The 26,591-nt window shown below is 40.3% G+C and overlaps 1 protein-coding gene across 1 annotated transcript in view; it reads right to left on the reverse strand.

Annotated features, from left to right (window-relative positions):
• Positions 1-669: 669 nt before the first annotated feature.
• Positions 670-26,591, reverse strand: part of lamc3 (laminin, gamma 3) — a 159,891-nt gene continuing 133,969 nt past the window's right edge. Inside the window, exons 13-28 of the mRNA XM_086301216.1 lie at positions 26,044-26,232; positions 25,562-25,807; positions 23,290-23,443; positions 23,039-23,181; positions 22,689-22,867; positions 19,268-19,448; positions 17,939-18,183; positions 12,019-12,095; positions 11,584-11,718; positions 7,414-7,636; positions 6,815-6,961; positions 5,965-6,067; positions 5,288-5,490; positions 4,009-4,149; positions 3,797-3,896; positions 670-3,350 (exon numbers count right to left, since the gene is read on the reverse strand). Of these exons, the coding sequence (XP_086157342.1) occupies positions 3,088-3,350; positions 3,797-3,896; positions 4,009-4,149; positions 5,288-5,490; positions 5,965-6,067; positions 6,815-6,961; positions 7,414-7,636; positions 11,584-11,718; positions 12,019-12,095; positions 17,939-18,183; positions 19,268-19,448; positions 22,689-22,867; positions 23,039-23,181; positions 23,290-23,443; positions 25,562-25,807; positions 26,044-26,232 (2,729 nt within the window). The 3' untranslated portion in view covers positions 670-3,087. The remainder of the gene's footprint in view (positions 3,351-3,796; positions 3,897-4,008; positions 4,150-5,287; positions 5,491-5,964; positions 6,068-6,814; positions 6,962-7,413; positions 7,637-11,583; positions 11,719-12,018; positions 12,096-17,938; positions 18,184-19,267; positions 19,449-22,688; positions 22,868-23,038; positions 23,182-23,289; positions 23,444-25,561; positions 25,808-26,043; positions 26,233-26,591) is intronic.

Raw genomic sequence — 26,591 nt, forward strand, 5'->3', positions numbered from 1 at the left:
TGTGAAGAGTCAGACTAGGTAAGCTAAGCTAATCGACCACTGGCCTTTATGTTTCGTCCTGACACCCGAGAGTGATAGGAGACTTTTTTGCTCACAAACAAAAACAGTAACACAACTTTGTACTAAGAGAAAATGTGTTTGTTTAAAGGGCTAAAGTTATAGTGTCATATATGAGTTTGTCTTTGATCCACTTTCTGCTGAACCTTTCCTTTCATCGGTCTTAAGTGTACTCCCGGGAGTTTTACTCCCCCTTTCAAAAACAAATTGTCATCCACTACAGCAGTTGTAAGGTTTAGTCGAGACTTGGGCTTGTGGTAAATGGTTCTGGTTAAGGGAGCTAAGAACTTCAGCACTGTCATAGTTTTTCAGAAACCTTCTTCCTTCCAAGGCTGCTGGATTAGTGACTTCTCTTTGTTTCACTTCTAGACAAAAAACAACAACACAAAAACACAAAACTCAGACAAAGGAAAGGAAGGAAGGAAAGTAAATTCACAAATAAAACAAACCCATTTTTATAATTTTATTGTGTTCATCAATATGTTACTCACCCATTTCCAGATATCTGCATCTACTCAGCTTTGAGCAGCTCTTTCATTTCCATTATGCTTTGTTGTACAATATTACACAAAAATATCCACTAAGAATTCGATACATTATGCAAGACGGACGTATCGTGTATATTTTATTGCATTATGGTTCAGGCCTTATACACTCGGGCATTGTTACAATTATTACAAGCAGACATGTGACTGGGGCACTTGCATGAAAAACAGGTATAACTTTTGATTTGATTAGACTGAGCATTCATAAAAGCAGAACAATGTAATTTTTAAATAATATCTTCGCGTCATCATTATCATCGCTTTACAAGTCTTGCACAGGGTTCCTGCACCATTTTAAAAAATCCAAACCTGTATCTTTTGGGACCTTTTAAGACCTCAATGTCCAAATTATGTGTCACAGTCAGGCTGTAAACAGGCCATAACCTGTAGCTGGGTATACAACTATGAAGGAGTACAATAATCCTTACACAGTGATATTTTTACGTGCCACAAATGAGAGTAAAGTGAATCTGTTTTTAATGATATCTTAGACAGAATCTACATATGTACCTTAGCTATCATACTTGTATGTAAAAGATGTTAACAGCATTATTGTTTTAATCTCATTATATTTTTCAGTAACACACTAATATATGCATGATGCAAGATTCAGTGATTACATTACAGTTACTATTGTCTTGTTAGGTTCTTCAGTTTTCTGCCGGGCAGATAGAAAGGAAAAGAAAAAAATCAACATGCTACAATCATTTCAGTTTCTGGTGCTGGGAGGTGGAAAATGGTGTAGTCTACATTTTTGCAAATAACTTTTGTTTTTACTGCATGAAAGGACAAGCGATAATGAAACGCAAACTGAGTCCAGAATAGAAACACAACTTTAGCTCCTTGAAGCCATCTGCACAGACAGCATGCTAACACAAAGCTAGCGAAGAACCCAGAGTGATGTTAAAGCTGAGCGCTGGCCAGCCCCAGCCCCGCAGCCAGACACTTCAAAAGGTAGCAAACTCATGCTTGTAGCATTGTAGCCTACGTTTCTATCTTTCATTTCTATCGTTATGGCCATCACTTTAAAGTTTCTTTGGTCGGATTTTAAACTTTGCTTTGTGTTGTTGGTTTTGTGTTCATATTGTAAAAAGTAAAAGAAAGATTGCTCGTGTTTCTGTATTCAAATAGGGATTTATATTGGTGTGTGGGACTGTAGCCTCAGGCTTATATTTTTAACTAGTAATTATGTGACAATGCATTTCAGGTTATTTTATAGAGTAGCTCTATAATGAGTAGTGTACTTTCTCAATCAAGTAATTAGCTAACATAGTGCATTTCTTTTAAGTAAAGTAATGCGTAATGACCCAAGCATTGGCTGCGACTCTCTTGCAAAAGAGATTTTCAATCTCATCTCGTGTTATTGTAGTTAAGTAAAAAGAAAAAAAATCTGACATACTAAAAGCACAGTTCTCAACTGTTTTGTTAAATTAGAAATGTCATGTGCAGCTACAGCTGGTACCAGTAGTGGCATTGTTGAGCACTTCCATGAGTCAATCTGTAAAAGTGTGTGTTTAGACTCAGGCTCGAGTATGACAGTGCAATTTACAGTTTTCTTTCTTATTTTTGTCTTTACCCTGAAACGACACTTGAAGCTGTGAAAACATCTGAAATTGTTAATGAAATTAACCAACACTGGTTAACAGTAATTTGGTGATCATCGCATGTTTTAAGACCAACAGCAAAACTATTATTACGTTTTCTAATGAACTTGCTGGAACCCTGTTGTAAGACTTGCGCAAAGACCCTTTGCTTTTATGTTTTAGTCATCAGGAGCCACGCAGTGTGACGAAGCGCAACTCCAAGCAAAGTTTGTCCATTTGACAGAGGCACAGAAAGACAGAAATATTGAGAAACTGCAAAAACAGAGAGGTAGGCACTGTAATAATCCTGAAAACAGGTTCTGTGCTGTCGAAGCCTGACCTGAACTCCACTGAGGCCAAGGGGACTAATTGTTAATTAAGCAATGGTGATGAAAAAGAGCTCAAGTGTAAATGAATGTGTCAGTCTGAAGGAGCACTCAGACACACCTTTTAGCCCCACAAAGGAAAATCAGCATTATTTTAAACTTGACAGTGCACTCCAGCAGTTCAGAATGGCTGCTTATTATTCATGGTGAAATTGAAGTTCGGATGTTGTTACTAAAAGAGAGTTGAGTAAAAAAAAAGAAAACGATAAAAACAAGAAGGAGAAGGAAGATTGGTTATAAATTATGGGAGGCAGTGGAGAAGTCTTGGGCTTTTGGCTGTTGTGTGTGTGTGTGTGTGTGTGTGTGTGTGTGTGTGTGTGTGTGTGTGTGTGTGTGTGTGTGTCGGTCTGCTGTGGAGGTAAAATGAATTGCACCTTGGGGCAAAAAAGGAAAAATCTAAAAAGACTTTTTCTGAAGTTGAACACAAAATCACTGCAACTCCTTCTCTTAACAAGATCATCCCAGACTTTTCTGATGTTCAGCTATCAATGATGTAATGCTCGTCATCTATAGCATCTATCCTTTGCCTGCTCCGGTTGCCTCGGGGCAGGACTGGGGCAGGTTTAAGGCAATGTCTCTGAGACTGTCTCTCTCCTCCGTGATCTCCTGTATGTCCTGTTCAATGAGGGACAGACGGCTCTGCTGCTCTTTAGCGGCCGATTGCAGCTTCTGGATCTTTGAGCCTAGCGTTGGGCTCTCTACACTCCCGCGAAGCATGCTCAGACGGTGCGCTGTCTCGTTCAAGATCCGGTGAAATCGCTCCAGTGGCACATCCCCATCTGGAGGGAGGACAGAAAAAGAAAACGCTGCATAACAGACTTGAAAAAGATCTGTTTTTTTTAGACTGTGGTTTATTAATGGCTGTCCTACTTCACTTATTCAAACAGCACATAACCCAGCATTGTGACCTAATTGCAGTGATTGGATGATTATTCTCTCAAGCACAGTAGAACTGACCACAAAGTGCAAAACCTCACCTTTCTAATGAATTATAAAAATGATTTGACCAAAGAGGACATACAGTAGGTCAGATATATATGTCAGACCTAAAGGAAATGCTGCTCGGACTTGTGCACAGCAGTTATTCGTGTTTTACGGTCTGAGGAGTATTTCCATGTTTAATGAGGCATTAAAAGGCACCGAGCTCTTTAGTGGGCTGATATTTAAGGTATAATGAAAATTTATGGGTTTTATAGACACAGAAGAGCAAAAAGTAGTGACTTACCAATCTTGCTGATTAGCTCAGTTAGTGTAACAGAATAGGCCTCTAGCTGGAGCTTGGCTGCTTCCATATCTTCCTTTACGCTGGCCAGAGACACCCCAGGCTGAGAATTACAAGACATGCTCTAGAAACAGTCTTTTAAGCTGCACGCAGGATGAACAGATCGATATGCATAGATTTTTTCCTTCAAATATGTGTATGGCTGTGTTAAATACCTCTGAGGTAATCTGGGTGTTAGCTCTATCAGTCAGCAACTCCTGCACTGACAGCTGCTCTAAGGCAGAGTCTATATTGGAGCTAAGGTGAGCAGATGCAGTCCTGGTATGCTTAGCCTGGGTCAGAATGGCTTTGGATTCCTAAACACAAAAATGAGGGAAAGGTTAGCAAATGACTACTGGAAATATTCTGAAATGTTTATGAAAAACCACTAAGAGATCTATGGATCTGTGGATTGTGAGTGCTACTTTAATGTTTGCTTAGCTTTTTATTTTATATGTTAGCATGCTAACAATCGCCTAATCAGCATTTAAGTACCGCTGTGATCGGCAATATGTGACAGCATCACATATGGCCTTTTTTGATAGTGAGTAAAAATAAACATCAAAACTGAGTGAAAACATAACAGTCAAACTCCCATCAGTAAAATGAACCTGGTGCCCTCGTAGACAAACTTAAGATTTATACCAGCACAGACTTGGCTAATCGAAAAGAGCACCATTAGATGTTAGCCTTAAGGCACAGACACTTAATATCAGCACTTGACAGAACAGCAGTATCATGTGATGAGAACTTGTAGTAGAGAGATGTGGCACTCAAGGAATCCTGATGAGAAATTTTCTGGGGAATTCTGTAATGTCAGAGATGGCGATCGTTACATTTCTTCCTCCAAAGAATCAATAATCTGCAACTGATGCATGCACACAGCTTGGGGTTGGGTTTATGTAGTGGCTGTAAAGTGCATTGGTGGTTGATCTTGGCTGTGTGTTTATCATCTGAATTAGCACAGTAGCTGGTCGGGTGTTGATATGAGCCAAATATGCTGATTGTATTAACACTTCGAATTGAGCTTAAATTAATCCTTGGTGTAAAACGTTGCAAAAAAGTAGGAAAACACAACTTATTTCATAGGGTTTTTTTTCACATTTGACTTGTGATATTATACATGCAGTTTTTATGCCTCAGTGACTATTGAGTTTAAGCTACGGCTCTCCATTAATTCATTGACTGGGACTTTTAAAGTCAAAATAACTTCCCAGAGTTACTCTAGAAGGTCTTTGGGTGAGATTAACTGGAACATTATTATTTGTGACATCATCTAATCAGAAGCTATACTTTTGAACAAATTAGGAATTTTGTTTTGTGTATCACACAAAAAAATGATTGACTTACTGCAAAAATGTTGTCAATTCCACAAATTAGCAATTCTCCAATTAACATCCATCATTTATAATCCCATTTGTTCAGTGTTATGGTTGGAAAAACAAGTATTCACACCTTTACCACAGCATGCGCTTTTTGTTCGGCGTCCTTTGCCGTGCTACTTGAGATGTTGGAGTGTTCCAGAGCTGGTTTAAGCATCTTCTCGGTCTCTGCGACTTTCTTCCTGACATCAGGCAGGATCTTTTCCTCCAAGGGTCTTGCCTTCTTGATTGCAGCCTTGGTCTGCGCCTGTTGACGGGGCCACTGTGTAACCATGCCTGAATGGAGATTCAAGCGGATGGATGTTATTAGGATTAAGGCATAATCAAAGTTGTATTAGATTAAAAAAATATTTGACTAAAAAGGTCACTGTGTACTGGGTGAATTTAATTTTTTTTATCCACTCTTTATTACTCTCTACTATTACTGACTGTCCAAGCAGACAAAATAACCTAAGACTCTCTTTATGTTTCATAAATGTCAATATTTAATTAATGAAGTTTAAGCTAGAACGACTCAAAACATTCTGGCTCTTTCTGTTTTTCTACAGAAGCCGCTATTGTGCTCAATACGTGACAAATGGGTCAAGACATTACAACCGTGATGACATATCTATTATATTAATACACGAGTCTCTGGGTCATACGGTGGTTTTCTTTTCATCTCAGTACTTGACATTTCAATTTAAGCAAAATAATTTAGTTGTACATTCAACAAAAGCAATAATGTACGTCAAAAAGATAGAGGCTTACGTTCTAGTTGTCTGTGAAGAGAGATTGCTTCTGATTCCACCTCTTTGCCTGTCACAACTGATGACAAAGTCACAACTTTTGCTCCGTGAGCTTGAGTTTGCAGCTTTAGTACAAGAGAAGGAGGATAAAGCAAGAAGTCAGTAAAGTCAAGTGTAGTTTATTAAATCTTTGCAATAATGTTTATTGTGTTTCATGTTATATTTTGTTCAATTATTGTGTTTGTAACAAAATATTCTTCTGTAATTTTCTATCTATCTATCTCTCTTCCTTCCATAGATAGGGTAATTGGAAACACTAAATTGCCCATGTGAGTACAAATGGTTGTCTGTGTCTATGTGTTAGCCCTGTGACAGCCTGGTGACCTGTCCAGGGTGTACCCTGCCCCTCGCCCTAAGACAGCTGGGATAGGTTCCAGCAACCCTGAAAAGGATAAGCGGAAGAGAATGGATGGATTTGTATTAGCTGATCTCAAAACGAACAGTGACGACGAACATTACGCCTACGTTGCTGACATTGCACGTACCTTACGTCTCCGTGCACATTGTTGATTGTAAATACTTTTCGCTAAACTCTGGGGTCTGTGAAATGTGTTGTCATGCATATCTATAATTGATTACTTTGCCTTATACAATGAAAATGTAGCTTGCAAAGAAGAAGAACAAAAAATATGTTTATATGACTCATTTCTTTGGTGTTTAAGGTTTTGCTGTATCACTATACGTAGTGATAGAATGAACATAGAAAGAATAACAATAAATTAACATACATTACTGTGTTTTAATAATTCACAGAACTATGCTGTTAACATGGCTAATAACCATCAATACTAGCAAACACTTAGTGTGGTTACCTTGCTGACGTTATTCACGCTTTCCATGCTGTTGTTGACTGTCTGTAGTAAAGGCTCCACCACTTCTCTGACCTTAGCAATGAGACCGTCTTGAGTCTGAACTTGCTGGTCCAGTTCTTTTGTCTGTTTCACCAGGGTCTCACCCCACTACACAAGAAAGGGGATAACAAGAAGCAACAGTTCTATTAGAATAAAGATCTTTTTTTTAATTGCTTTCTCTACTTTTCTCAACTACCACGTACACAAAGGGCACCTTAGCATATTTCTGGGTCATTTAACAGTGTATTCTGCTCAGACATGCTGCTGTGGTAATCACCCCCCCTCCAGAACAACATGTGCCCTGTGAGCAACAGAAGCTGCCAGAATCTTCTCTCCTGTGCCTCAGTGTGCGTCTTTCCTTGCAAAATATTAAATGAGAAAAAAACGAAGTGACATTAACTTCCAATTCCCCATACCTCTATCTCTATATGACCCAAGTTAAACAAACCAGAGTGGTTCCTTATATAAGCAGCACCCACACTAATTAGAATGAAATGATTGATTTATTGGTTCAAAATGCAACAGAATATGCTTGAAATCGTAGTGAAGATTAAACTGACCTCTGTTGTAAAGTTGGTTAGATGTTTGGTTTGGTTGAACTGAGTGTGATCAGCCTCCGGATATGGGCTGGCATCTGTCAGAGCCAGCTGATGTAAGAATGATGTGATGTTACCCAAGGCAAGCTTTAAACCAGCAGCTTCTTCCTCCAGGGCCAGCTGTTCGGCTACAGTATCGTTCACCTGCACCGTCAGGTTCTCCTTCTGCTGCTGCATCTGTGTGATTCTAAAATGAAAGAAGTACAGTAAGAATGTATCAAAACATATAATATATCCCCGATAGGTGGGAAACATATAGAAAAGTTTTTTTTAAAAAAAAAGTTCTTGTCTCTGTTCTACACAACCACCTACGTGCACATGCATGCTAAAAATGTGCTAGTGCTAACTTCTAGCTTCACATTGGCTTTTAACCACACTTTCCAAGGTGAAAGTCCTCTTCTAAAGCCACTGCACATTCTGTCTCTTTCTTCATTCTCCTCTTACAAGTCTCCTGTCATGAACTAGATTTTCTACAGCAAACGGTTCCCAGATGCAGTGCAGGAGTTCTCTCACTGAACATTTACATAAAAATATGGTGATACTGATATCAAAACATGATTGACTTACTGACAGACTGACTGAAGTCCAAAACATGTAGTCTATTTCAGCTTTAATGTAATATATTATGGGTCATTTATAAGTGTTCATATAGTGAGATACTATACTACAGGATCATTCGAATGTCACATATACTGTAAATCATTTTCCAAATAATAAGATGATCACAGCGTGCAATACTGAATGCAATAACAACCTTGAAACTAATTTAAAAAGTGCTTTTTTAATTAGTATGCGAGACAAATGTTTTTCTTTTGAATCGTGTGAACACAAAAGCTCATGCAGCAAAATTTCAGCCTTCTGTATTATCCTGTTTAATAAAAAGCCAACTTAAAAAGACAAAAAGTGAAAATAAAAAAATGGGTTGATTATATACAACAGCAGCTTTATACTGCTGAGGGATAGCTCAGTAGATAAAGTGATCACCCCATGGTTGGAAGGGTTGGGGGTTCAAATCCACTGAACGGCTACCATGAGGTACCCCTGAGCAAGGTACCGTCCCTACACACTGCTCCCCAGGTGCTAGATTGGTGGCAGCCCACTGAGTTGATGGGTTAAATGCAGAGAGAAACATACATTATTATTTATTTTGCAACCTATCTGACCCAGACACATTATCATATAATGCTGTATATTATGATGCATCAGTTGCAGAAACTGATGCACCAGTGAAATTAGTGTTAAAGAGTTTCCTTGTGTTTTAGACTTTATTTGCAAGAATGTACAGGACGTATACAGAGGTCCTCGTTTCTAAATTTAAAAGAAAGACGACCCACACAACAACTTGATGTCTCTCCCCTTCTCTCTGCTGTCTCAGAAACCCCCCTTCTTCCTGTAGAGCTGACTTCACTTTGCACTCAGCAGTAGGAGGTACTTGGCAGAGGGAGAGGAAATGGTAGGTGACATCAGTGTTAAAGAGGTGTGTTTGACTTTGTGACTTATGCTCTTTCTTTGACCAGCATGCAGTTTGCTGCTTGCTGCGGCTCAGTCACACTAGAGCAAAAATAGGACTTCAATTGAGAATAAGAGAATAAGCAAACATTTGCTGTTTAATTTATAAAACTGGACAGTTTTCCAACAAATGTCAGTCAGTGTGAAGCAGTCTGGAGTTCGTTTTACTTGTCTCTTTGCAATAGAGGACTGAACTCAGTCGGTTACCAGCCAGTTGTATTCTGGTTATATTTCTGTTTATAGAGAGATGTGCCTATGTCATTTTGCATTAAAGTATCTGTCCTGAAGCATCTATTTGTGGAGGAACTTCTGCTTCTGTCCATGAGGTTCTGACGGCAGTCAGGATACATTTTAAATGTTAATTTCTGTGTCTGTAGACCGATTAATTCCCCTATTATTGCAAATAAAATGGAACGGATTACCAATGACTACATTCAACTGCAGACTCACAGTTGATGCGTGAAAGTCATTTTAAAAAGTGCAAATAACTGCAGATGGTCACAGATCTAATCTCCAACTTCCAGGAAAACATTTCAGAGAGGTCTTAAGTTAAATGCAATAGTTTTTGTTGTGTCCAGTCTCCAACCATTGTTTATCCTGATGTGACTGTAGCATCAGAAATGGTTTGAGATGGTTCGAGCATCTTTGTAAAGCTATTCATAAAATTCTTCCTTTGCTCATGGTTTCGCATCCCCTCCATGTTTATTGTTATTTCCCCAACATCAGAGAAAAGAGCTTGTATAGTTAACTTGCTTTCTCTCCCTTGCAGCACTGTGCACAATATCTTGAGAGTGACATGAGCACATGAATTGCTTGTATGTAGTATAGTACATACAGCAAAAGTATGAATGCGCTGTGTTATCAGAGCACAGCTTTCAGGGTGGCTTTATATATGTGTGTGTCACTACACTTTTATTCTCCGCAGTCAAGACTTCTTGTGTGTGTGTGTGTGTGTGTGTGTGTGTGTGTGTGTGTGTGTGTGTGTGTGTGTGTGTGTGTGTGTGTATAAGACATCTGAGTCTCCTGAAGTTCTCCATGAAAGAATAAACCTGGCCGCATAAGATATCCCCAACAACAAATCCATTTGTACCGCTGTAATTGGTCACTACGTTAAATACAGCAAGGCTCAAAGAGCCCAACCACAAATTTAATTTTTGTCCCTTCTGCCTTATCTCTTTCCCCACTCAGTGATTAATTTCATACTTTTATGTCTTCATTCAAAGATCCTCAAAGGCATGTTTTAAACCTATAGGGAGCCTTTCTCCATCAGAACAAGAAAACAGCCTGCTAGTGTGAAACTATGCAAATATATCACTCTGTGTTGTGAGAAAAAGAAAAGAAAAGGGAGGGGCAAAAAATGACTGCAGAATAAAAACTGCAACAGTAACTGTAGCTGCTTTTATTAAGAGATCTGAAACATGACTGGGGTTTCAACTAGACACTACATGTCTGCACAGATTTTACAAGACAGACTGGCTGGAAAGCTGTGGTTTAAGCTTTTAACGGTGACCTAGCATTGGCTAAAAATCATTTTTTGCTTATTTTCAGTGATTTAACTTTTCACTTTGCAATAAGGATGTACAAAATTGCCCCGAGACCTGGTGACATTTCTACTGGATGGTTCTGACTATGGTCAGAAGAGGCACAATGTTCAAAAAACCAGAAAAGGCAGTGAACTGCTGTTCAGTTTGTTATTTAAATTATTCTTCAACATTCTACTTTATGTAAAAGCTCAATCAGAAAGTAATAATATCTCCAAAAAACATGCAGGAAGGTAAAAACAAGTACGCAGTTTCCCACTAAAATGTAAAGTCCATTAATGTAGCTCAAAGTTGTGCTGAACAAGTGCTACTACCCCTTTGCTGTTGATGATTACAAACACTGAGGTGAATTGTTTCTAACAGTTGCAGTGCTGCCGAGTACTAGTGATACAGACCTTTTGTTGGAGACAGGTTGAATACCTTTGTCATTTTCTGATTGGGTAGCTTCCTGCCTATAAAATGCCTCTGATCTGCTTAAGTGCCACCACATGGGGAAATATGTGTGGGAAATGCAATTTTATGCTGCCCATCTGTGCGTAAACTGCTCACTTTGCATCCTATAAAGCGACACACAAACGCACGCAGACACACACACACACGCGAGCACGCACACAGTGCTGCAGTGCTCCGAAGATGAACACAACTCCTCTGAATCAAGCTGACTACTGGTAGAAGGGAGTAATCAATTTGGAGCTCCTCACTTCTTGCTCTCATCATGGCCACCGGAGGGCTTTTTGCATCATTCTGTCTAGCATCCAGGATAATCCTCAGAGCAATCACACGCTAGGAGATGCAGCAAGCGTGTGGCAAATCCAAGAAAGCAATAGGCTTACAGTTGAGAGAAGCTGTCTCCCTGTGGCTAAATGTCTTACTCCTTAACTCTAGTGTGCTTTAAGAGGCAGCAGCAAAGAAGAGGACCTTGAGCTATAATACAGTGATAGGTGCACTTTGTTATATACACACACATGGCAAAAGCGCAATAATCCAGGGAGTTGTAGAATGCTTTATGTGAATGTGAATTCATACAAAGCATTGTTTCTGCCTGTGCATGTCTACAAGAGCATATGTTTGTCGTTGTGCTCACTGCTCCGTTAGGTTCCTGATGTACTCCTCTGTAGAGTTGTCCTGCAGTAGATCCATCAGTGAGCTATAGGTCTGCTTTGAGGCTCTTACTGCCCTGTCGGCTATAGCCTCGATGTGGTCCGCTGTTTCCCTGTGACTACCAGAAGAAGAAGAAGAAGAAATAAAAAAAGTTAAATAATGTAAAAGAGGAATAAAAAGAGCATTACAGAACAGTAGAGTACTGCAGCTGCTGCAAGGAAAGAGAAAAATGGATTTCCACTCTGGATATTTTTAACTAGAACAAAGGTGTGACTCTAAAGCGCCGAGAGCATCGATTCACAGTAACCTAACCACAATGTATTTGACAAGCTAAAAGCCGGGAGTGATGAAGCTCCGTAAATTACTATTGCGGTCTTTGCTTTTAACTGACAACTCAAAGTCCATTGACCTAACTTACCTTTTCATTAGCACCTGTGAGTCATTGACCATAATGTTCCATTTGTTGGGTCGTGACACTGCCTCAAAAGGAATGAGCTGTGAAAAAGGTAGTGAGAGAAAGCGACATACTGAGCAAATGACAAAAAAAGTACAGCTCTGGTCTTGGAATGGCTCTAAGCTGTTTGGACGTGTTTAATTAAATCATATGAGGTGACGTAATTTAAAGGATTTTTCACACTTCAGCTGATTATTTTTAAAAGTGTTTTTGACACAGTGCTGTTTGCAGTCAGAGAAATTTTCATTTGTGTGAAAACTGTGTGTTTCTGAGAGTTATTCAGAAAAATACAGCATTGCGCTAAAATCTTGAACCACCTCTCATTTCTTTATATTTTGCTAGAAAACTAAAAATAGCTGCATTGATTTATTCAAATAGGGTAATCATGGAAAAACAGCACATGAGGAAAAAACTGAGTTTGAAAGTCAATATTTGGCATGGACACAAAACACAGCCTGAACTCTCTCTGGCAGCTTTCTTTAAGTCAGGGGTCTCCAACTCCAGGCCTCGAGGGCCGGTGTCCTGCAGCTTTAAATCTGTCCTTGATCCAACACAGCTGATTTAATAATAATAATAATAATAATAATAATAATAATAATAATAATAATAATAATAATAGATTGGATTTATATAGCGCTTTTCAAGGCACCCAAAGCGCTTTACAATACCACTATTCATTCACTCTCGCATTCACACACTGGTGGAGGCAGCTACAGTTGTAGCCACAGCTGCCCTGGGGCAGACTGACAGAAGCGAGGCTGCCATATCGCGCCATCAGCCCTTCTGGCCAACACCAGTAAGCAGTAGGGTAAAGTGTCTTGCACAAGGACACAACGACCAGGACAGAGAGCCCGGGGATCGAACCGGCGACCTTCCGGTTACGGATGCGCTTCCTGAGCCACGGTCGCCCCAATTTAAATGGCTAAATGACATGTCCTGAAGCTCTCCAGAGGCCTGGTAATGAATTAATCATTTGATTCAGGTGTGTTGACCCAGGGTGATATCTAAAACCTGCAGGACACCGGCCCTCGAGGCCTGGAGTTGGACACCCTTCAGGAAAAGTTCTCCAGGCTTCCCGAAGGACATTTCAAAGCTCTTCACTGGATGTGAGCTACCTTTTGTTCTGTTCTTTGTCTACCAGTTGCTTTCCACATTGTATTGCATGATGGCTCAAAATCCACACTTGTCCTCGTTCAAAGGTTTATCATTTCTGATAAGATCTGAACCACCTCTGAATTAAACGTAGCCATAAACCATGACAGTACCTCCGCCGTGTTTTACAGATGAAAACAGATGCTCAGTGGTGTACCTCCCCCTGAACCTGTCTGTACATATTGACTGTTAGATAATGATTTGAGCAAAAAGTTTTAATTTGGGTTCTCATATGAACATTAAAAAATTTAAAAGACTGTCTTGAAAATACAAACCCCAAAATAGAAACTCAGTACATCAAAAATAAATGAACTTCTATTTATTGACATGTACAGTTCTGCCCTGTTTTTTTTTTATTATTTTGCAATATTTGTCATATTCGACAAAGATTTAAATACAAAATGCAGATTTATTAGATCTACTTTTAAATACATCAATTCCTTTTTCACAGAGGATTAGATATGGTTGGATAGTTTAGACCTTTGTCTAATATGACATTATGTCTGATGATCTTAAACATGTAAGTGTAACAAATATTGCAAAAAGAAAAATGACAAAAGAAAGAAATCAAAAAGGGGGCGTAAACTATTTTACAGCACTGCACGTTAGAAAAGTTGTGATCAGCGAAACAAACCAGAGATTTTCTGGGATTTTGAATGAGCCTAAATACATGATCAGCGTTACAAAATGACCTGTGAACATAAGAGCTTTGTCATTTTGGGCTGTGACTGTCTGCATTCTTGCTCCACGTGGAAAAGAATTGCTGGTGAAGTTGAGAAATGTGATTGTGAGACTTCACAACACTGGAAAAGAATACAGCAAGATTTATGGCCAACTTAAAAATCAGTCGAAACAGTTTCAACAGTAATCAGAGGTACAGTACATGCCCTAGTACTACAAATCAGGATCCTTTTAAATGAGGTAGTACTTACACAATCGAAAAAACCCCAGACAAATGAAACCTTCAGACTTGGCACATGGGTTATCAGTAAAAAATTTGATTTTCTGTGACAGCTCAGAGAGCAAGCAACTCTCTTGCTTTCTCTCTGGCACAACACCGCAAGATCAAATTAACAATAAACAGGGAAAAGAAAAAAAAGTTTAATGAACATGGGGAGTGATGGTCATATAAGACCAGGATCAATTTGTCCAATGTATTTGGTAAGAACAAGGCCAGGACTACCAGAATGAACACACAGAAGTAAACACATGATGATGATGATGATGATGATGATGATGATGATGATGATGATGATATGATTATATGAGTCCAAAAAGGTGTTGGGGGGGATTTGTTTTATAGCTGGAACCCCAAATATGCAAGACTATTAATAAAATAGCAGTAAAAAGTGTAATTATGGCCTCATTTGAGTCCAAAGACAGTCTTTTTAAAGATGTGGGTGGACACAGAAAGCATTATAAATAAGGCTTGAAGCTCAGTAATGGAATACTTAGAGCTTTGTTGTATTGAGTGCCTACTGTGTGGGATATATTTACAATGTAACGCCTGTAAGGTAATACAATTGCGAATCAGCTGACATGAAAGTTATATTGCACTGGAGAGTACTCAATACTTTTGCATGTTTATATAATGAACCTCCTTGTATAAATGTATGTAATCAAGCAGGTTCAAAGCAGGGGCATATGGGGGGGAGGGGTCCTAAAAAGGTCTGAAATTGCCTGAAGTTTTGTCTTAATAAATGTAGTGTTTATACGGTTGAAACCAGAGTCCTTCCCAGAGTGGCATTCAATTTGAAAAAATGCAAACAAAACGGGCAAACTGAATCAACAATTGACACACAAGCATTTTTCTTCATTTTAGTGGAAGGGAGGTGGCCGCTGTGCTTATTAATATGAAATTACATTGCTGTTGCTTCAGGCATACCCAGGTGATAAGCACAATGGACACACACACACGCGCGCACACACACGCAATCAGAAATAGAGAGTTATATACTGGCAAAACAAGCTCACTCATCTCTCCAAACCTAAATAACATGGCAGGAGTATCTATAATAAATTCCTGCAAGCGTCATGAAGAGACCGTGAAAAGCCTTGAGGCAGGTGAAGAACAAGTTGTTAATTTTAGCGTCCATCAACATCTTTGGGTTTTTGTTTCAGAGGGAGGAGTGTGCCACTCATATGGAGAAGGGTGGGGGTGTGAGGGGGTGGAGTTATGGTTTTGCCTGGGGGGAATCTTTGTGGATCTACACAAAAGAGCAGCATCTAGCAAGGTAAACTGCAACCTCCCACACTAAAGACAATAAAAAAAATAATAAAAAAAACATGCTACATACAGTGTCAGCATGCTAGCACACAGTATATAATGCAATGGCATAAAAGACTGATTATTGCTTACAGTAATATTTATAGTACTTGATTTAATATAAGCATATGCTTGAGCTATCATGTGCAATACCTTCTAACCCAGATAACAATAAAAATGTTCCAAAGAGGTTAGTTTGATGTTAGGACTGCTTGTTTTTGTCAATCTTCCCTCCAAAAAGTTCTAAGGAGGGCTACTTTTGATCAATTTCAAATTCCCACTACCAAACTTTGCTACACATTTGATACACTGCAGTATTATTCTCTGTCTAGCTCGCCTTGTTAAATCACTGGTTATCTAACTGGGAGTGGGCTTTCACTGTGAGGCACACAGGCACTCTACAGGGGTCGTGTATAACCGGTGGAAAACGTGCCGTGAGACTGAGTAGAACGAGTATGAATTATGCAAAGACAGTAAACAAGCAGGACTTTGCTGATGCTGCTGTGCTGACCTTTGGTGAATCTGTTATTGTTAATGTCATTCATGTAAGCTCACATTTGGATTCACTGGCAAAGGGGACTTTCTTTTTCTCCCAATCATTCACTCATACTATTGATTTTGACATTTTTTCTTCCTTTGTGGTGTGAAGGCCACTACCGGTGCTGTGAAACCACTCAGCTTAGCAGTATCTTAACTAAATCTTGTCTTGTTTAACTAATTTTGTTAAGTTTCTGCAATGCTGGCCTGCTGCTTGTGCTAACGTTTCCACACAGAGTGCTATGAAGTACCCCTTTAAAACCAGTGGTATATCTATGATTTGGCACTAAGAAAGCCTAAGTCTTTACTTAGAATACCAATTTAAAATTTGACAATAGTGCATAGTTATGCTTAGGTCTGCTGTTCTGCTGGAAACCTGGGGCACGGCAATATTCATCACAGCTGAACAATGGCTGCAGGTTGATTTACTTCATGAAGTCTGTGATGGATAGCTCAGATCCACATGTCATCAGTTTTCTTCAGTGAAACTGTACAGAAACAACCGAAGGAAATTTGTACTGCAGAGTTAGCATAGTCAGTGCTACGAGCGGTTCCCACTTGAATACAAACCTTAGACATGATGCAGCACCATAAGCGCCCCTTCACTTGTCAGAACCTGTGTTTTTGTTAATGTTTCTAAATCTACAAACTCTATTTTTATCCTGGAAATAATCAGATTTTTAGTCGTGACACACTCACAGCCCACTCACAGGCCACTTTATTAGGTACAGGTGCACATCTAATCAGCCAATTACATGGCAGTAAGTCAGTGCATTTAGACATATTGTCATAGTCAACACCACCTGCTGAATATCAAATGAAACATCAGAATGGGAAGAAAGGTGATTTAAGAGACTTTGAATGTGGTGTGGTTGTTGGTGCCAGATCAGCTGGTCTGAGTATTTTACAAACTCCTGATGTACTGGGATTTTTTCCTGAGCAATCGCCTCAAGGGTTTACAGAGAATACTCCAGTAAGACACAGCTCTCTGGTTTGAAAATGCCTTATTCATGCCAGAGGTCAGAGGCGAATGGTCATGCTGCTTCAAGGCAACAGAAAATCCAATAGCTTCTTATTACAAAAAGCTATGTAGCAGTGTTAATTCTGACAGCAAATGTTTGTTTAGTTTTTTAGTCAATCTTTGGACTACAATTTAATTTAGTTTCAGTCATAATTAAGGCATCTAAATTCTATTAGCTTTAGTCAACTAAAGATTAAGATTTTAGTAGACAGAATCTTAAGTTAGTTTCCTCCGTGATTTCTATCCTTCTCTCTAACCTTACCGCACAAGGAGATTACTTCAGTTTAGATCATTTCCAAAACCCATTCCACCTTCCTGCACAACTTAATTAGTTCTGATTGGATCTTGTCTCTCCAGAATCCTTTCAGCAAAATTGTCATCATCATCAATGTCATCATCGTTTTCTTCCTTGTGTGTTCGTTTTTATTTAGTTATTGTCTTGTATTTGTCAGGAAAAACAGGTCGGTGACAAAATTGAAATTATTTTATTAACACACAACATGCCAAGACTGGAAGCAGATGAGCTGCAGCAGCAGAAGACCACACTGGGTGAACTCTCACAGGAAAACTGAGGCTACAGTTCACACAGGCTTGTCAGGCAGCAACTATATTTCCTGATCTGATGAGTCTCAATTTCTGCTGCAGCAACTGGATGGTGGGCTCAGATTTTGGAGTAGCCCACATAAAAGAATGGATCCATCCTGCCTCGTACCAACAGAGGCTGGAGATTCACTTCATGGAACAAAATCCAAGGAACGTTTCCAGCACCTTGTTGAATCTATGCTATAAAGAATTAAGGCAGTTTGGAAACCCAAAGGGTGTCCAAAGTGGTGCTAGCAAGTCATAACTGATAAAGTGTTTGAGGTGGCTACAATACTGAGGACAAAGTGTACATTTAGGTCACCTACCATATTGTCCAGGTCTTGTGTTGCCTGCTTCAGTTGTTTCTGAGACACTCTGATCATGTGTAGAGTGTCTGTGAAGGTCTGACACACAGCCCCGCTGCTTTCATCCTTCCTCCTCTCCTTCCCCTCTTCCTCTGTCATGCTGATGCTGCAGTTCAAAGAAGATGTAATGCCATGCAGCTGGGCTAAAAGTGTGCCTGTAGAAGCTTCCAGCAAGGAAAATTGTTTTATTAAGGCCTCCCGTGCCTCTGTAAGAACAAAGCAAATAAAACCACGTTAAGTCTTTCATGGATTTCTTCACCAAGAATACCATTCTTCCAACTCTTTGTAGCTGGAAAGCCGTATTTTGACACATCTCTCATTCTCGGCTCCCTCATTTACTGTGTTAATTCATGTGAGGACTCTCATCCATTCTACATATCGGTAGTCAGAATAAGCAGAACCATATGGAAATTTATCCAGATGCTCGTATTTTTTTTTTGCAATTTCACTTTGTTTGCTGTCGTGTTTCTAATTTAACTGGCTGCAAAGGCATTTTACAGAACAATTAGTACAATCTGTCCGCTTTGTTGCTTCATTTTGGGACATGCTTTACTTGTAGCTTTGACTCCGTGTCTGATAAAATGAGAAGGAAGGAGCTTGTGTGTGCCCACACAGCGAGTCCGTTGATTCCACATACTCATTAAATCATTACTGGGCCATCCAGTGCCTTAAAGAGCACGACTGGTAACAGCGTGTGTGTGTGTATATATAGCGTGGGTGATGGGAGGGCGATTGTTGGGCAACTGTTATCATGATTGCAACTATAATCATAATAAGCAGGGATTAGCGATGCCCTGGCTGTCATATAAACAGGGATTAAGTTGGTCACACGGCGCCCTGTTCTATATTGTTATGATTTGTCTCCATTTGGCTTGTGCAGCTGAGCCTGTAAGCCTTTTCCCCTCCAAAGATAATGAGGATATATCAACATTGTGTTAAAGTAATTGGGAGAGGTTTGCATTGTCGCCTTGCTTCCTGATTTAATCGCTTTGTTGCGTTGTATATGTAGCCCAGTCACACTGGAGGAGACAGACACAGAGCAACAGCAGCAGATTTTCGAAACGCCGGGAGCGGTTTCACATCAAGTTTCTGCGGCTGGTCTTGTATGTACTGATATGGCATGTTATCATCTCATAGCCAAAGCGTGACACAGCGGTTACAATGGCACATTAAGCGAGCATCATGTTTCACAAGGCAAAGGCTGCCAAGTGCCTCGCAAGATGTCACGACCACGGAGGAAACATTAAAAGGAGTGACAGCGGAATTATCTCGGCTCCTGGCTGCTGATACCTTGGAAGGCCAGAAAATCCTCCAGAGCATTGGGCAGAGTATCCTCCCTTTGGTGCTCATGCTCATAAAGCCTGGCCATGTGATACTTCAGCAGGTGGTGCCGCTTCCCGAATCTACCTCTGCAATCAAAGTGAGCCAGGAGCTTTTCCAAATCCTGCAGCCGAGTCCTGAGCTTTTCCGCCTGTAATAGCATCGAGATTTTTCACCGAAGGTGTGAATGAGAATACGGGTTTAAAAAACCCCACAAAAAACACAAAAAAAGCAAGAAAAACCAAACAAAACACTTGAAAAAAACAAAACACCACAACAGAATATCTATCTACCTCCATCTGTATTTATTTATTCAGATGCAAGGCTTGAGATAGGACTCAGATTCTTGGTGCACCAAAACATCAAAATTTAGTATTTCACCAAAAGCAATGAATAAATGAATACCAAAAACAGGATAAGCACAGAACACTGTTTTCATGTCCGCATCCACTCACTATTCCCCGCATAGCGTGCGGCCGAGGAAAGCATTTCTGCAGATAACTAGATTAGACTTCTTAGAGAATGGAAGTCCGGGTCTGAAAATGGAATAAAAGTGCCGTGACTGGCAACAGTTTGCTGACCCCGGCAGTTAAAAAATAGTCCAGAGCTATATAAATAGAGCCTGCGATCTGGCTGTGATTACACCTTTTGTTAAGCTGGTAGCCGTACGTTGTGCACGTGTGTGCACATCACGTGTGTTCTGTGTTAGCAGGAATTTCTTGCCGATCACTTTAGAGAGCAATCATCAGTGTATTAATAAGGCCTCGTCAGCTTAACACCACTCAGATAAAACAGTGAGTGCTTTTTCTGAGTTATTCATTCTTGCATTTAATCAAGTCCCGTCCATTTTAAAAATATATAAAAAATAAAATAAAATTCTCCTCTAAATTCTGCTGTCATCCACGGGCTTTTTCACACCGTTCTTGATCGTCCCTCGCACGTCTCTGTCTTTTCTCAACCTCTCTCTCTCTGTGCTCGTTAGTCTTTTTTCCCCCCCTTTCTATGTTTGAACCACAGGAAAAGTAGGAGCGGAAAGACAGAGAGCGCGAGCAGCAGAAAGCGAGAGCTGGGGGAGACTCAGGACAGTGAGAGTAATTGCAGGTGTTCGCAGCAGACAAGGGTTGGGATGTTCACTGAATCGCTAACACTGTGGAAATCACAGCATGCATTCACACAGGTACAAGTCGGCCCGGTGAGAACATGCAGCCACTTTAGCCGGAACAAGAAAATGCACAGAGAACAGAAAGAACACATCTGCGCTATTGGATTGTCCTCAGAAGGCAAATCCAGAGACACGGCACCTTAGCATACAGACGTGGGCTGCTACAAATCTAAAGGGACAGAGAGGAGCAGCGCGGGAGATCATTTTTCTGTTTCACTGCACAGCCACTGTTTACTTGCAATCTACAAATACAAAGGAGCCATATGGCTGCCATGAGGGTCTACAAAGGCAGGATGTACTATGGGGACTGTGTTATTTCAGGATCAAATTGCCCCTCACGCATTAAAAGTGTGCCAAAAACACCTTGCGTAGGTGTGCAAAACAATAATATGGACTAGTGCACGGACCTGCAAGGAACATAGTGAGAATGTGGGAAGGTGCAGAAAATAAAGACCCAATGCAAGGTCAAGAAAGCTATAGTCTGAAACACTGACACCTAAACTGAAGCGATATTTTGTAAAATGCTACACGTCACTTTTATTAGAGTGTTTTAAGACTGAATTGTAGGCTCCAGTCGGCACAGCAGTTACAGTGGTTTACAATATTGCTTCAGAGTAAGCTTGTGTGTGGCGTTTGCATGATCTCTTTTTGCCTGCGTAGCTTTTGCCCTGCTTCCACCTAAAGTCTGAAGACATGTTAGGTTAATTGAACGTGAAGGAGATAAAGTGTTTTAAGTTTATAGAGTAAAGCGCTGCATGTATATAAGGTTAAAATGTGACTCGCAGTCTTTAAGTGGTTTGAGTCATAAGTAAAACTAGAGAGTGCTATAGAAATGCACATAAGTACATTCAATCTGATCAGAATTATCTCACATTTTGTAGAAGAAATTATTGATTAAATAGTTGCAGAGTCAACACAGATAAAAAGGTCCATTCCTAAACAAAAAAGAATTCATATTCAATTCATGATGTCTACTGCTTCCTAAGTAGGAAAAGCAGGACTGCGAGGACCAACTGCAGCTGGTTTTAATTTGTACTTCTTTATTAACCTTGCACTATATTAAAACTCAACATTATTGTTTTTCATTGGGTCATTATTGCCAGATACTTTTAATAAAAAAGTTAAAAATCTATCCAATAACCTGCCAAAGATCAAATTACACAGTTAAACCAACTATCGAGCATTAAATAGCAAGACATTTTCTTTTGTAGAGACCACATAGAGCTCACAGAGGAATGAATATTGATGGACAAAAACACTATCGTGAGAAAAGGACTCTGTGCTGTCCTTCGTACACTCCAGATCCACCTTTAGCAGTAATAAATTGACGTGATTTTTGTTCTGTATGATTTTATCAGCCTCTCACATCCTTGTGGAGGAATTTTGGCTTGTCGTTTGCAGGTATATGCACAGCTCTCTTAAGACAAATTGTACTATTTTGAACTTTAACATTTACAATACTAACTGACACCTGAGATGTAGCTCTCAGGTTTTTTTGCAATTTCTCAGCACTGCACAACTTGACCTTGGGTTGAATTTGCTGGGACGCTCTGAATGCTCCAGTAAACTCTCAAAACTCCTCCTTTTATAGAGGTGTTCACACCTGCTGATGATGTCTGTCAAATGCATTTCATTAGCAGCACCTAGCTGCACACAATCCTGTGAAAAATGCTTATTCATATATTAGGCCAGTGTTTTCCAACCACTGCGCCGCGGCACATAGGTCTGCCGTGAGAACTGATCAGGAAGATTATCTGGGAAACACTGTATTAGGCCATCCTAGCTGTCATGCTAACATCACATACTTTCAGAGACATTATCTTGGCAGTTGAAGTGTATGTAAACTTGGGTCCCGTTTTAACCGTGACATCCCATATAATTTCTTCCTTATTCTAACTTGAATGTCTTGTATGGCGATCTTTACCTGCAATGATGCTTTCTGACCAACAGATGGCACTCTTACAAATACCAAGTGCTTGTGTCCAGTTACAGCCGTCAGTGACGGCCAGCCACGCAAAGCAGATTTAAGGAATACACATTCCCAACACAGTCAACTTGTGTAGCTTTTTTGCTATCATGTTTGCCATTTGACTACAAATGCTTATTTTTATATGCTGTGCCCTAATTTGTCATTCGAAGCAGTAAAAATTTAAAAAATCCTGATTTTTTGTTTTTCTTCCAAACGCAAATATTAACGAACATAAACAATTTAACGAAACATAGACCCACCTGTTTCTTGACAAGGCCATAACAAACTGGGCATTCCTCGCACTGGTGTGTGGCTCTGTTGTGGAAATAGTTTAACTCACATTTGTCACACTTGTAACCCACAAAGCCCTGGCGGCAGTGGCAGGTGCCGTTACTGCGACACTGCATAGAAACGGAGCCCATCGGGTCACAGTTACAGGCTTGGTGAGGCAAGATGGGACCACAAGGGGATGGCAGAGCCGGGGAAGCAACAGAGATAAACATTTATAGAGTTAGAAATGCCTTCATGTGTGATCTGTATTAGAGGAAGTATTAGAGGATTAGAGGATGGCACATAGTGCAGTTGTGATGCCTCGAGTAAAGTACTGTACCTCTGCAACCTCGTGATGAGAATCCAAAGAAGCCCAAACGGCAAGTATCACACAGTCTCCCCTCCACTCCTGTGCGACACACACACTGCCCTGTGATTGGATGGCATGCCAGTGACGATGAGCCAATTGGATTACATTTGCATCTGAGGAAGGCAGGAAAATGACACATTAATGATAGAGTCTGCTTCTAAGAATAGTTATTACTGCTTTTCATACAAATCAACTCTGAAGCGCACAGGGGATCTGTTTACATTTCACATCCAATGCCTGGTTGGAGGTTGAAGAAGCCAACTTCGCAATAACTGCAATCCCGTCCGGTCACATGACTGAGGCAATGACAATTTCCTGTCTGAGGATGGCATTCATTTACATGCCCAGATGTTCCAGCAGAGCTGCAGCTGCATGCTAAAGGAAATAAACACAAAACTTGAAACAAAAAAATCTGTTTGCAGCTTGCAAACAGCTTGCGGTACAAGATACGCCTACTTTGTATATCTTCAACTGGCACACTGGATTTCTTGTATTTGTCATCTATTTAAATAGGCTAGTATGACGAACAAAGATAAATAAAGTTTTGATTTTAAGAACAAGCCACAATGATCCAGGAGAAACATCTAGGGATATGCATCTTTGTGTAGACCAATTTTAGTGCAGAGTTTGATACCTTTACATCGATCAAAAACGTGTGTTTTGGAATCTTTATTGTCTCAATAGGAGATGTGGGTTACTTGTTCATCGTGTTCCAAACACATGTTGCTAACAGGGAAGCTGCAGAGTGCCACTGGTGGCCAACCTGTGCAACAATCATAACATAACAGGGTTGAAGTGTTTTTTTTTAAATTTTCATTTCTCATCCTTTATAAATGATTATAGTAATATATCAGCAAATAGCTAACACAACATCTTGCTTTCACATCTGCAGTTATGAGTGATTTGTTTATGTTATACAGCTTGATTTCAGTCACCAGCCAAACCAAATATTACATTTCCCAGTTTATCAATTCATTATGAAAACAATAAGAAAAGACAAAGAATAGAATAATAGAAGTCCTATATCCCTCTGTGGTGTTGTTCTGTTCTGTAGAGGCTCAACTGTGGTAGAATGAAGCATAAGAAAAGGATAAGAAAATCAAAGGACAAACACGTCACAGCTATTACTGTTTCTGCTTTTGTAACTTCAGTTAGTTTTTTTCCCCCGCTTTCCATTCTCCCAGCCCAGCGAGTCTCTTCTTTTTTGTGTTATCTTTCTGACCCACAGCCATTTGTTCAAACTAGGGCTGCCACAAACGATTATTTTGATAGTCGACTAGTCACCGATTATTTTTGCGATTAGTCGACTAATCAGATCATCATCCATTGAACGTAAAAGTACAGCTTATTGCACCAGCAACATCTGCTCTTATATAACTATCATTAGCTTACAGCTTTAAGTGTTTAAGGTCTGTGCTAACTAAAAATAAAGACAAGATGATAGTTAATTGAATTCTAATTAAATGTGCAGATTGTTTTGGTGGAGTTTAATAAACTCAGCCGATTTACTCAGGAACAAATAAAATACTGAAAAAAGCCAAACAATAACATTTTTAAGTTATCTAAGTGACTTGTATATGTTTATCCTGAGTAGGGCGGTGGGTTTGAAAACGATCTGCCGGGAGTCCGGTGCTCTCATGGCCCCCGGCTAGCTATCGAGCTAGTGGGTAACAGACGCCTCCGAAAACGTCGGAGCGCTTTTGAAAATATGTGGTGTCTTGATAAACTGAGCAGATATTTGAGGTTTACACAGCTACATTCTCGCCTGAAAATATGTTAAACGTTTATTTTGTGACCCAGAAAGAATAATAAGAGTAATATTAAAACTAACTAGCTGCCGCCATTGTTGACAACTGCGCTGGGCCGCGCTATGAATTCTGGGACACAGTTTCTTCTTCTTCGGGGTTTAACGGCAGCTGGCATCCTTGTACATGCAGTGCTGCCATCTTCTGTTTCAGTCCGTTATTACACTCTTAAATCCTGCTACTTATTCCTGCTTTTGGGATCTTACAAAGCTTCAAATGACGCGTCGACTATTAAATCAGTCGTCGACGATTTTGATAGTCGACGTAATCGTGACTAGTCGACTAATCGTGGCAGCCCTAGTTCAAACCATTTTCAGCTTTTGCCTTTCATGACTCAAGACAGCTATACCTGTCAAAATAGAACTCTTGAATTGAAGGCAATTTGAATGGACTATTTTTTCCTCTTTTTAAAAGTCCAACCTGAAGGTCAAGTAGCCTTTAGTAGAATATGTCCATTAGCTTTCTGGTTGTAAACACAACAATATGACAGTATGAATTGTATGCTGATACAGTTTAAATGCAACACTGCCGGAAAAAAGGTTGAATGCAGTGGATGTTTCCAAGGGAAGCAAGCCAAACACATCTATAAGTGCAGGGGAACTCTTTCAGGAGACCCATCTTTCATTGCTCATCTTGCACTGACATCGTAGCGTCATAATAAATTACCGGCACACTCTCGGTTACTCACACTTGCACTTCTGGCCCACTGTCTGGTCCAGGGCGTTGCCGTAAAAACCCTGCTGGCAGCGTTCACAGTGATCTCCCTCCGTGTGTCCCAGGCACTTCAGACAGCGCCCAGTGACGTGGTCACATATTCCCACCGCGTTGAAGTCCACATTACCATTGCAGTTGCATCTCGCACATGGCTGAGCTGCCCCTGAGAGCCCTAGGGGGTCACCATAGTAGCCATCTTCACACCTCTGACAGCGCATTCCTACACAGAGAATGAGGTGAGACGGGCAGGAAATAGATGAATAGATGAGAAAGAACACTGCTGGAGGTCACCGTCACCCGACCTCAGCTCAAATTAAGGTGGAGTGCGCTACAGCCACCATCTTTTCAGTATCACGCTGTCGTGTGGAGACGCTCTGACTGCTTTGATCTTGACATAAAGCTCGTTACTCAGTGTGCTTCCCATCCATACGAATTTGTTTAAATTGTTCACGTCACCTGTCTGTCCTGCAGGGCAGTTGGTACAGACCACCTGTCCTGTCTCTGCAATTTGGACACAGCTGGTCTGGCCTGGGCAAGGGCAAGGCTGACAATCACCAGGTGTGCCAATCAAAGAGTTGCCATAGTAACCATCCAGGCAGCGCTCACAGGTCGTCCCGGTGGTGAAGTCTGAGCATTCACATACACCTGAAAAACACACAAAAAAGACACATTGGTAATGCACATGCACACCTGCTTAGACAGTGTTGTTTATCTCACAAACAGGGGACAGAAAACGTTTTCCTCATCACCAGCAGAGGACGCTGTGTCTCTGACCATCACTGCACCTACTCCCCATAGATACTCCAGCTCTGTTAATAAAAGGGAAAAAAAAGAAAAAAAAAAACATAGTGCTCTCCACAGCCCACCGTGGAGAGCGCAAGACAACTAAATTCACCCAGTCTATAATTGCTTTGGGAAAAATATAAGCCAAATGTGGTCCGAAAGACCTTCAAGAAGTAAAGCAATTCCCCCTCCAAGTGGGAGAGATTACCAATTCTATGATG

This window comes from Aulonocara sp. 'chitande type north' Nkhata Bay, linkage group LG7 (genome assembly GCF_057382095.1).
Source record: "Aulonocara sp. 'chitande type north' Nkhata Bay isolate Kocher_YH1m ecotype deep benthic linkage group LG7, A_spYH_male_GT1.1, whole genome shotgun sequence".
Classification (NCBI taxonomy): Eukaryota; Metazoa; Chordata; class Actinopteri; order Cichliformes; family Cichlidae; genus Aulonocara; species Aulonocara sp. 'chitande type north' Nkhata Bay.